Source organism: Delphinus delphis, chromosome 12 (assembly GCF_949987515.2).
Source record: "Delphinus delphis chromosome 12, mDelDel1.2, whole genome shotgun sequence".
NCBI lineage: Eukaryota > Metazoa > Chordata > Mammalia > Artiodactyla > Delphinidae > Delphinus > Delphinus delphis.
This window is the reverse complement of record NC_082694.2, coordinates 12,410,776-12,423,446: the sequence shown is the minus strand read 5'-3', so window position 1 is coordinate 12,423,446 and position 12,671 is coordinate 12,410,776. Positions and strand designations below refer to the sequence as shown.

Sequence of the window (12,671 nt, the reverse complement as noted above, 5' to 3'; positions counted from 1 at the left end):
TTTTTGTGTCCTATGGAAAAAATATTTGCCTAGCCTGAAGATTTATTTTTTTCTAAAGGCCCTGATGTTTTAGCTTTTATGTATAATTACGTAATTCATCTCAAAGTAATTTTGTTTATGGTACAAGGATAAGGGTTAAGGTTTTCATTTAAAAAAATATAGACATTTAGTTGTGCCAACACTGTTTCTAAAAACACCTTCTCCTTATTGTATTCCTGTGCCTCCTTTGTCAAAAATTAGATGACTGGTCTTTTTTTTTTTTTTTTTTTTTAACATCTTTATTGGAGTATAACTGCTTTACAATGGTGTGTTAGTTTCTGCTTTATAACAAAGTGAATCAGTTATACATATACATATATCTCCATATCTCTTCCCTCTTGCGTCTCCCTCCCACCCTCCCTATCCCACCCCTCTAGGTGGTCACAAAGCACCGAGCTGATCTCCCTGTGCTATGTGCTGCTTCCCACTAGCTATCTGTTTTACATTTGGTAGTGTATATATGAGGTGACTGGTCTTTTATTCTTTTTCTGTCTTTTCTACAGATTGCAAGTTTCTATTGATTTATCTTTCTGTTCATTCACTCTTCAGGCATTTTATTTTCCTATTAAGTACATGAAGTGAATTTTAAAATTACATTTACTGTACCTTTTAGTTTTTCCTTTTTTTAAAAATAATTTCTACTTTTTTTGATGAGATTTTCACTCATTATGGGCATACTGTCCTTCTAGTTAGAACTGCTTTAAAATCCTTCCCTTATAATGCCAACAGTGTGGTCATTTCAGGATTGTTTTCCATGGTCTTTTCTTCTGAGAATATGTTGCATTTCTTGTTCTTATGTTAAGTAATTTTGATTTGTATCTGGGACATTGTGCATGTTGTCTTTGAAGACTCTAGTTTCTGTTGTATTCCTCTAAAGAGTGTTGATACATATGTACATACATACATATCTCTGTGTGTGTATTTGTGTACACACACAAATACATTTTGTTTTAAAGCAGGCAGTTAATTTACTTGTAATCAAATGTCAAACCCTGTCTCTTGTCTGCCGGTTCTAATTTTAGTTCAGTTCTTTTATCCTCTGGAGGCTGAGTCTGCCCTGATCACACATGGTTCACGGGTCAGGAAGACATTTAACTCCCAGCACATTTAGATGTCAGAGGTATCAGTTCCTTTTGGAAAGTAAATGTACACTGTAGGATGAAAACATACTTTTTCTTCATTCAGCATATGTTTGTTGAACCTTTGCAAATGCAAGACACCATATTAAATTCTATGCTGCATTTAAGATGCATCTGACATGTAGACTGCCTTCGAGAAAACTTTATTTTACTAAATTTTGTTTACAAAGTGAAGTTAAACATGTACACAAGTAACTGTATTCTCAAATGGAAGGTGAAAATTCATGTCAGTTCTTTCTTTAAACTTTTGTGGAAATGTAGTCTTTGGACTTTTAAAAAAAATATTTATTTATTTATTTGGCTGTGCTGGGTCTTAGTTGTGGAATGTGGGATCTTTGTTGCAGCATGTGGAATCTTTAGTTGTGGCATGCGGTCTCTTACTTGCGGCACGCGGGCACTTAGTTGTGGCATGTGGGCTCTTAGTTGCGACATGCGGGATCTAGTTACCTGACCAGGGATTGAACCCCGGGCCCCCTGCATTGGGAGCATGGAGTCTTAACCACTGGACCACCAGGGAAGTCTCTTGGACTTTTAATACAAAGTTATCTCTCTGATACTTATTTTACTTCAGACTTAATAATTTTAAATTTGGTCTTTATTACATCAGGGATACACAGTAGGACATATAATAAGTTCACAGTTCTGTTGGTTGATATTGCCTGTCACTCTCCACTTTCTCCTAGTTCTCGCCCACTCATCTCATTGATTCTGTAGCAGGGTCCCTTGTAGGGAGCAACTTAGCATCAAAGGTGGGATTAAAAAGGTCACTTTGTAAACTGCTTATTTGTTTGAATTTAAGGCATGTGTCAAATACAATAACTAGCATCTTCATAGCACGTTTTCCTTCATAAAAAGCTTTCCTCTACAGCCTAATGTTTTTCTTTTCTGCGGTGTTGTGCTATAAATTGTTCAAGTATTGCCCCCATTGTATGGGTAGGAACGATGTACTACTTTTGATTATCTGTTTGTGTATCTATTAGACCATGAACTTCTCAAGGCCAGCTACCGTGTCTTTTCCATCTTTCATTCCTAGCGACTCGCGCACAGTAGCTAGAGTTCAGTATATCACTGTTACATTGAAGGAGGACAGACTGGTCCAAAACCATCCAGCTAGTAAGAGGTGGGGCAAAACTGAAACTAGCTGTTAGGACTTCAGAACTTGAGGTTTCTGTATAAGACTCTGTACAAGACAGGGCAGTTTGGTGGTCTTTTCTTGTTCGTTTCCTGTGTGCCTCAACCTGCCTTTAAGTGATTACATGTTTCCCTTTGATTACTCCTTATATTTCTTGCTATTTTTTAAACTTTAGGAGACCATGGAAAAGGTTACAGGGACTGGGTTGAAGTGTGCTCCCCACCCCCACAGCTGTGTATTTATTTAAAACAGGACTATTTTATGACATAATTGGACTGCATGCTTTCTTCTTTTATATATAAATTTATTTATTTATTAAAAAAAGTTTTTTGGCTGCATTGGGTCTTCATTGCTGCGCATGGGCTTTCTCTAGTTGCAGCAAGTGGGGAGCTCATTTTTTTTTTTTTAACATCTTTATTGGAGTAGAATTGCTTTACAATGGTGTGTTAGTTTCTGCCGTGTAACAAAGTGAATCAGCTATACATATACATACATCCCCATATCTCCTCCCTCTTGTGTCTCCCTCCCACCCTCCCTACCCGCCCCTTCTCGTTGCAGTGCGCAGGCTTCTCATTGCTGTGGCTTCTCTTGTGGTGGAGCACGGGTCTAGGCTCACAGGCTTCAGTAGTTGTGGCACGCAGGCTCAGTAGTTGTGGCGCATGGGCTTAGTTGCTCCGCGGCATGTGGGATCTTCCCGGACCAGGGCTCGAACCCGTGTCCCCTGCATTGGCAGGCGGATTCTTAACCACTCTGCCACCAGGGAAGTCCCCCCACAGTTATTTATAACCCAAGTTTTTAGTGATGTTTTAAAGTGGTTATGATCAAGTGTGGTCTTGTGATAGCAATGGTGCAGATCTATAATAGTGATAATAATGGAGCTAACACTTGCAAAGCATATGTGCCAAGCATTAATTTTAAGAGCTTTGAGTCAGTTAAGTCCTCTAATTCTCAGAGACACCTAGAAGGTAGGAGGTCTATTTTTGCTCATTTTTACGGATGTGGTCCTAGGGCTAGTGTGTGGCCCTGCTGGGATTAGAACTTAGGCCTTCAAGCTCCAGGCTATATGCTCTTCTGAAGACAAAAAGGAGCTTGTAAATGTCTGCTGTCAAAATAGAAATATTCCATTCCTGTATGATATTGCTTATTTATATGAATGTTATAATCAGGTTATCCATGAATATATTAATTACTCACTTTGGAGTTATATCAGTTTTTCAGAATGTCGTTCAATTTCTGAGTAAATACATCCAAAATTGAAAATAAAGACAAGAGGAAGGAAGAAAAATGGAAGTAGTTATCAGCCTATATTACACAGCCAACATAGTTGCTTACCTCACTGAGATTATCAAAGAGACAAGGTATTTCAAGTTTTTTGATCTGGTGATATTCAGTATATAGGAAGATTGTATCATAAGCGACTTCTGAATACTTATTGATTTATTATGGAAAGCATCCTGAAATATTACTCCCCTGAACAGTCTTCTAAGAAGAATTATAGGAATAAATCTTCAGAGTTTTACATCTATGTACTTGCATTCATAAGTTTAGAGAATATATAGCTTTATCTTTTTTATTTGTATTTAAGTGAAGAGAATCAAATCAGTTCTTGGTTGTTAAAGTTAGATATTGTCTATATTTTTTAAAAAATAAATTCTTGTTCACACTTATACTAAAAGGAAAGGGATGTGTTTCTAAACAATAGTTACAGATTCACATATTGACAGTTTAGTTTAGCTTGGGTAATTAATCTGGTGACTAACCTCACCTTTGGTAGGTAGGTAGGCTTAATACTAGAAATGTTCATGAGTAAGAAATATATGTCTCTGGTTAGAGTTCTCTGCAACTGCTTTTTTCCACTTTCCTTGCTGCTTCCCCTCACTCCTGCCCCAGCTCTGCTCTGTGGCCATCATCTTTGCATTTCAGTTCACTTGCACGAAACATTATTACTCTGTTATTGATTCAGAATATACTTAAGTCCTCCAGTTTATATTCGTTCAGTCCTATTCAGTTATTTGGCCCATCTTAGATTTGAAATTGGATTGCATTCAATGTGATTAAAATATATGCCTTTGAATGAGATGGTTTGGTAAAGCTTATTTTATATAAATATAGCCATAAGCAATATGTTACTCTTCAAATTATTAAATACTTGTAACTTGAATGTTAATGTCCAAGTATTCTTGCCTTCTGTCTTGACAGATTATAAGAGAAAATAGTATCTCTCTCAGTGAAATCGAATTGCCGTGTTCAGAGGATTTGAATTTGGAAACTTTGTCGTAAGTCCTAAAACATGTAGTACAAATCAGCTACTCTAGCATCTGTCAGATAAATGAATTGGAATATACTGTGTAGGAGTAATACTGTCCTTGATTTGAGTAATTATTCTGAATCCCCCATGTTTCTAACCATTATTTACCAGATGTTCACAAGTTTGTTTTTCGTTTGGCTCTCTGCAGTATAGAGTTCTTACCCTCAAAAAACGGTGTCTGAGTTTTAACTTGTACATATTCCTCTTTTATCCTTTCCATTAAAAAAAATTGGCAGTGATTGTTAAAAATTACCTTCTTTTGCTGCATATGAAACAGTGCAGGCAAGAGGCCGACTTTATCAGCAAGAGCCGCATGGTGCTTCCACTGAAGAAAACCGGACGGAAATCTGTCCAGTTGATTGAGTAGAGGCACAGTTGAGCATTCCCAGAAGAATATAAACTATTGATAATTTAGAGAACAGGAATATTTATTATTTGTATCCCCAAATAATAGTAATAATGAATTTTAAAGCAAGACAAGGACAGTATTTAAATTTCTTGTGATCTGTTTTCAGGCAGGCACATGTCTACATAATTGCAGGAGCTTGTTTGTCTCTGGGTTTTCGATTTGCTGGCTCAGAAAACTTATCAGCATTTAACTGTTTGGTAAGAAGTATCTTCGTTTACTTGTTCTGTTTTCTTTTTTACAGAGTCTTAGTATGCTTCTTTTAACCTTAATTTTTTTCTTTTGTTTTTCCAGCATAAATTTGCAAAAGATTTTATGACTTATTTGTCCGCACCTAATGCTTCTGTAGTAAGTCTTTTTATGATGATTTTCCTTGGGAATAAAATGAAACTTGAAGAAAATTCACTGATAATTCGATTACTTATATGTTGCCAAATATATGCACAGTTTTTGAATTTAGAACGGGAGATTTGAAGCTTTGGCTTATCTTTGTATTTTAGTTCTGGGATATTAGGTGAGAACGTGACTATGCTTGAAGGTATCTAATTCTTGTGACAAGAAAATAAATAAGAAAAGCCATAACCTTCATGGATTGTCATACCTTGTGCCATGCTCAGTACTGAATCATGGTAACTGCTTTTTGAAAAAATTAGTACTTAGTAAAAATGCAGTTGTTTTGAGGATTGCTGCTCTGATGATAGTAAGACTGCAAGATTTTATTTCTTGGTTAAAAAAGCAGCAACACATTTAATCAACATTATTTATATTAGAAAATTGGAAACATCAAAATATCTAAAACCAGTCAAAAAATGGACTGTGGTGTATCTACACTGTTATATAGAGGAGCTATCAAAATCATGTTCTGTAAGAATTTTTTATGAGTGAAGATTGCTCATAATAAAATAGATTAAAAAGCTTAAAAATACTGTGTATAGTAATATCTCAGTTTCATTAAATGCAACATAGATACAGGGAAAGATTTGGAGAAAAAGAAAGCCAAAATGTTTACAGCTGTTAGTATTCCAAGTGATTGTTATTTCCTTTTGATACTTTATTTTCTGAATTTTCAACATGGAACTTAAATTTCATAATCAGGGAAAATATTTGTTTTTTTCAGATTTTTTAAAGTTGTGAACATTTGTAGTCTAATGCTGGCTGCTTTAGTTTTGATAATAAAGAAAAGGTAGCACAGCGGTTATAGTATGTCATCTTCTGCGTCTCCAGACAGGTCCTTACAACCTGGAGACTTGCCTGAGTGTGGTGCTGCTGTCTCTCGCCATGGTGATGGCTGGCTCGGGGAACCTGAAGGTTTTGCAGCTTTGTCGCTTCTTGCACATGAAAACAGGTGGTGAAATGAACTATGGTTTCCACTTAGCCCATCACATGGCCCTTGGACTTCTGTTTTTGGGAGGAGGAAGGTAAATGAATATATATATTTTTTCCTCAGTGAAAAGATCTCATGAGCAAGATCTCAAAGAGTGACTTATTTTGATTTTGAAGATGCATGAAAATTTTCAATTCTGACTAGCTATTAGCGTATCTCAGGGCATTATTACACTTAAAAAGGGCTTTTTCATAGTTTAACCACCAATTTATGCCCCACTTAGTAGAGTTACCATCCTCTCTCTAACACACTTGGCATCATTGCATTTCTCAGAAGAGTCTGTACTCAGTACTTCATTGCATCACCTCTTGTTCCCACTCATTAATGACTTTACTCTTCTACTAAATTGCTTTCTCATAATGGTCATGAACACTTTCAGTCACCAAATCCTATGAGATTGCCTTAGTTTTCAACTTTCTTGCTCTCTTTCCAGCATCTATCATTCCTGACCACCTCATCCCTTTATAAGACTTCTTTGGCTTTTAATGATCTGTTTTGAATAAAAATCCATACACAGAAAAGTGTGCAAATCATAGGAGCATGACTCAATGAACTACCTACAGTATGAAAATCTGTTTGATATTATGTAGATCAAGATGTAACCGAGACAACCCATCTCCAACCCTGCTCTGTCCCTCCCAATTCACTGTTACTTTACTTCTGCCCAAAGATAACCGCTACGTAGCTTTCTAACACCTTTGACTGGTTTTGCCTGTTTTTGAAATTCAGATGAAATCATATACTATGTATCCTTTTGTGCTTTATTTCTTTTGCTCAACATTATGTTTGAGATTCATCCATGTTGCGTGTAGCATTGGTTTATTCATGTTTCAGTGCTGTTGAATTGAACTGTATGGTTATACCACAGTTATTAATTTATTCTGTTAGTGATGGATATGTTTGTTTTCTAGTTTGGGACTGTTACGAATGTTCTTGTACATGTTTTTGATTTTGTTATGTATAGATCTATGAGTAGAACTGGGTCATAGGGTATATATGTATGTTCTATTTCAGTAAATAATGCCATCAGTACGCCAGAGTGGTTTTACCATTTTATATACTCATCAGCATCATATGAAGTTCCAGTTGCTCCCCATCCTGTCAACACTTGTTATTGTTAGCCTTCCTAATTTTAGCCGGCACGTAGTAGTATCTCATTGAGGTTTTAATTTCCATTTTCCTGAATAATGGTATTTGGCACCTTTTTATATCTTTAATGGCCAACTGAAAAGTCTCCTCTTGTGATGTCCAAATCTCTTGCTACCCATTTTCATATTGGTTTATTCATTTAAAAATTTTTATTTGTGGTATAATACACATAACATAAAATTTCCCATCTTAACCATTTTTAAATGTACAGTTCAGTAGTATTAGATATATTCACATTGTTGTGCAACCAATCTCCAAAACTTTTTCATTTTTCAAAACTGAAACTCTATACCCTTTAAACAGCTATACTTCATTTCCCCTTCCCCCACCCCCTGGCAACCACTGTTCTACTTTCTGTTTCTTTTTTAAAAAGTTAATTCATTCATTCATTTTTGGCTGTGTTGGGTTTTCGTTGCTGCGCACACGGGCTTTCTCTAGTTGCGGCGAGCGGGGGCTACTCTTCAGTTGCAGTGCGCGGGCTTCTCACTGAGGTGGCTTCTCTTGCTGTGGAGCACGGGCTCTAGGCACACAGGCTTCAGTAGCTGCGGCATGTGGGCTCACTAGTTGTGGCTCACGGACTCTAGAGCGCAGGCTTAGTAGTTGTGGCACATGAGCTTAGTTGCTCCGCGGCATGTGGGATCTCCCCAGACCAGGGCTCGAACCCGTGTCCCCTATATTGGCAGGCGGATTCTTAACCACTGTGCCACTAGGGAAGTCCCTACTTTCTGTTTCTTTTGATATGACTATTCCATATTAGCTTATCATTATGATCCCAAGACCTTTGTCAGTTTTGTATGTTGTAGTTATCTTCTACTCTGTGGCTTGCCTTTTAACTCTCTTAATGTTGTCTTTTGACGAACAGAATTATTAATATTTTTCTTTTATGGTTTGTACTTCTTTGTCCTTCTGATGAAATATATTCTTATCCACCAGAAATGAAGATATTTGCTTATTTATCTTCTAGTAGTTTTTTAGCTTTTCCATTCACATTTGGATTTAAAGTTGACCTGGAACTGATTTTTCTGTGTTTTTTTCCCCAGTTGACACCTTACAGGTATCAAAAAGTTTATCCTTTCTGTACTATTCTGTAGTACCACTTTTGTTGTAAATTAATTGTCCATATACATATGTTTATTTCTGGGCTGTTATGTTCAATTGTCTGTTTTTCTGTACTTGCACAGTACCACACTTGTCTTAAGTATTGTAGTTTTGTAATAAGTTTTGATATCCAGTTAGAGTAAATCCTCCAAACTGAGATTTCTTCTTCAAAAATGTGTTTTTCTGTTCTTGGCTCTTTGCATTTTATATAAATAATGGAATTTGTTTTTGATTTTTCCACACTAAATAACATGATAGAATATTGATTGGAGTTGCATTGAGTCTATCCACTGGTTTGGAGGAATTGAAATCTGTTATAACATTGAGTCTCTCAATCTGTGGGTATGGTGTATCCTTTCATTTATTTAGCATGTGACCTTGGACAACTGACATACTTCCTATAAGTCAGTAGGTTTATTTTACACTCTTAAGACTGAGTTAAAACATTGGAACTCACCTTTTCAGAAGTACAGAAAGTAAAGATTATTAGAAAGGTGTGCATTCATTCCCTTTTGACAGGTTTTGTAGAGGTTTCTTCAATTGTTTAAAATTAAGAGTGGTTAAGAAAATATTATGAAAATTCTTATTTTATGATATTTGAAAATTTATCTCCTTTCAAAGTAAGCCCCTGCATTTATTTTATCTTTATTCAATCTCATCTTTTGTCATCACACATTGCATGACCCTACTTGTTCTTCTTTCATACTGAGTAGATTTTCTCCCATTCTGCTGCTGCTTTTCTAGTGACTTTTTTAATCTTTGAATGCTTATGTGTACTCTGTAACAACATTTACATTTCTCGTAGCATAGTTACACCCTTATGCTTAATCTCAACATTTCTAACATTAATATCTAATGTTTATCTTTGGATTTTGGTTTTATCAGAATGGTAAAGTGGAAATGCACATGTCAACATAGATATATTTCCATATTTAAATTTTGAAATCTCTTCTTCATTAAATATATGTGTGTATGATAAATGCTAAATTCTTACTTGATACCCTAATTATTAAAAAAGATAAGGAAAGAGATTTGGGGATGTGTGTATGTGTATAATAAAAGATATATGTATATAGAATAGTGACAACAGTGGTTTTATGTGATGTTCTGAACCATATTTATTTCAAAATATTTGTAAGAAAAGCTAAAACTTTAGACAAATCTGCCCGTTGGCCATGCTGAATTCGAGCAACAGTAAAATAATTGGACGAAAATTTCAAAAGATTTTACTTTACTAAGAGTATGTGGCCTTTGTAAAATAAGTTTGTCATATCGATAAGAAAAAAAACTGTTTTTCAAGGAATAGTTGTTTATCCATTCACTGTAAATTTTTAGTGGTAGCTTTTGCCTGTTTTATTTAGTCTAGCATTCTAAGGAAATGCTTATGCTTTACAGAAAGGAAAAAAATGTTTGAGATACCCAGTAAAGAAACCTTGTATGTTTAGAAGTAAGGTGCATATTTCTATAAATAGGTATATATAAAACTGGAGAAGGTAGCGTACTTTACACTTGACTTTTTCAATATCTGTAATCTCTAGAATTGCACTCATGGTCCTCACTACTGTTCTCTTTTAGGTTAAAACTTTGCTCACTAATTCAAGTTTTACAATTTAATATTTGTGAATAGTCACTCCTGCTTTAAATAGTAGATGGTGTTGGAGTGCCTCAAGGACTGACTGTAAAGTCAGGTGTTCACAGCGTTGACGCATTTGTATTGATCAAGGGTTAGCTTTATCAGCGTGCATTGCCACACTACCCGAATTTCCTGATTCTCGAGAATGCCATGAAAGTTTGCACAGTATGATTAACAGCGTCTGTCCCTCCCGAATTTGTTTTGCAGGTACTCTTTGAGCACATCAAACTCTTCCATTGCCGCTCTCCTCTGTGCCCTTTACCCGCACTTCCCAGCTCACAGCACTGACAACCGGTGAGTCTAGTGATTTTCCTCACGTGATCTTCCTTAAGTTCTCTAAGGGGGTAAATTGATTGTGTTTTGGCTCCATGGATTTGTTTCCAAATTAGCTTTATTCTGTTCTTCAACTTAGTTATCTCCCTGGGTAAATCTTTTAAAAAGTTTCTCTCACAAAATATTAAACCAGAAGGGAACTTTGGGCATCTGATGACTGATCAGTCTTCTCCCATTCTCCAGGCAACAGGACTGCTCTAAACCCAGAAGTAGGCCAGGGTTATCTTTAGGGAAAAACTCATCATGCAAAAGAGAGCAACTAAGAGAAGATGAATATGTTTTGGCAAAATTGTTTAGTTCCAAGAGAGGAATTTGTCTGATTTAGCGGCAATGTCTATATGAATTCTGTTTTTTCTCTCTTTTACATGAATGCTGAGAAGTTTTATATAATTGACAGAGAAGGGACAGAAAAGCAAAATGCAGCAAAGAATTAGACAATTTAGAAGTGGAAGTGAGCAGTAGAACCTCAAACATGTAGAAGCAGTCTGATAATACAAAAGCTCTGTATATGTTAAAGTTTTCGATATGTTTAAAAAAAGGGGGGATTCCTTGGCAGTCTAGTGGTTAGGACTTAGTGCTTTCACTGCTGGGGCTCGGGTTCAGTCCCTGGTTGGGGAACTAAGATACAGCAAGCTGCGCAGCATGGCAAAAAAAAAAGAAAAGAAAAATAATTCTTTCCTTTATGGCCAAATAATATCCCACTATATGGATAGACCCCATTTTGTTTATCCGCCAACCCCTGGCTCGAGCATTATGGGGAGCCAGGAGCCCAAAACAGCCGAATCTGCAGCCCCTCGGGGCCCCTTTGCCCTTGGAAAAAGCCTCTCGGCAGGTCCTGGCCATGGTCCTGGAAGATGTCGTGGCTGCCCACAGGGTGCCCCTGGTGCCCCAAGAGGAGATCTCCAGCCCACGGCACCGCAGCAAACGTCAGGATTCTGTCCGCAGCCAACCACCTGCCTCGCCATGCAGGCAGGCTACGTGGTCCCCACAGGCCAGGCCTTCTGACCCACTGCACTTATGCCGAGAGCCCTTGAGCCGTGTCCGTCGGCCCTCTTCCACCCTGAGGCGGCGATCAAGGACAACGCCTGGCCCAGAGGAGGGCCCTTCACAAAAGGTGGACCAGGCCCCCCAGCCCACGTGGGCGGTGATGCTAGAGGACATTGCCAGCTCCAGACCCCCAGCGGAGGGCTTTGCCAGTGAGACTCCCTGCTTCATCGTCCCAGCAAGAAGAGCTGGGTCCACCAGCCAAAGCCAAAGGGACCTGGAACCCTCATTCCAGCCATCTGCCCTGTCTGCAAACCCTCCGGAGAGCCCACCACCAGCCCCAGATCCTCTTCTGGAGCCCTCATCGACCCCGCCGCCATCCGGCGTTTTACGCCCCCGCCTCAGTCCCTGGGGCTTGGCCCCGCCTTCGATTCCGTTCATTCCAAGCAGGAGGGCTTTGCTGACATCGTCCTCACGCCCAGCAAAGCCCCCCGCCCTCATCACCCACCATGAAGTTGTAGTTGAAGATTGTCATGTCAGAGGCTGAGCAGTCCGGGGCTGCTGAGGGCACTGCATCTATCGGTCCCCGGCCCCCTATCTGCCAGTGGCGGGCTCAAGACCAGAATCCCCCAGCACCTCTCCCTAAGCCCTCTCTGGGCCGATGCCACTCCTGCCCTGGTCGGGACCCCCTGGCCCACCCCACCTAAGCCGGCCACGGCCTCGGCGGCGCACTGTGGGTGGTGGAGAGATGGCCTGAGCCCCACCAGCCCCTTGGCCCTGACTCTGGAAAGTGGTCTTCCCTCTTGGAGTGGGTGGAGGTCTCCTTCCCTCATCACATCTTGCTTGTCTACTGCGTCCACTTTTTCCTTCTTTGAACCTGCAGAACCCAAGTTGAGCTCAAGAGGAAGGAGCCAAGGGCCTCAGAAGACCAGGTGCTTTCAGACCCCAAGACCAGGACCTTGGGAAAGGCTTGCAGAAAGAACCACCAACACTTCCGTTTCCCTATGAGTTTCAGGCCTAGCCAATCTCTGTGGAGGAAGGGAAGAAAATAGCTCCTTATATCCCA

General features: G+C 38.7%; 1 protein-coding gene and 1 pseudogene across 2 annotated transcripts in view; both read left to right on the top strand.

The window, feature by feature from the left end:
- ANAPC1 (anaphase promoting complex subunit 1) overlaps positions 1 to 12,671 on the top strand; it is a 101,984-nt gene that overhangs the window by 68,504 nt on the left and 20,809 nt on the right. For both annotated transcript variants that reach the window (XR_009521505.1, XM_060027358.1), the window contains exons 35-39: positions 4,510 to 4,586; positions 5,134 to 5,224; positions 5,319 to 5,372; positions 6,249 to 6,442; positions 10,496 to 10,582. Coding sequence is in view for 1 of the 2 variants with exons in the window: in XM_060027358.1 (XP_059883341.1) it covers positions 4,510 to 4,586; positions 5,134 to 5,224; positions 5,319 to 5,372; positions 6,249 to 6,442; positions 10,496 to 10,582 (503 nt within the window). In the remaining variant the exon portion in view is untranslated. The remainder of the gene's footprint in view (positions 1 to 4,509; positions 4,587 to 5,133; positions 5,225 to 5,318; positions 5,373 to 6,248; positions 6,443 to 10,495; positions 10,583 to 12,671) is intronic.
- LOC132435345 (proline-rich protein 14 pseudogene) lies at positions 11,039 to 12,657 on the top strand (annotated as a pseudogene).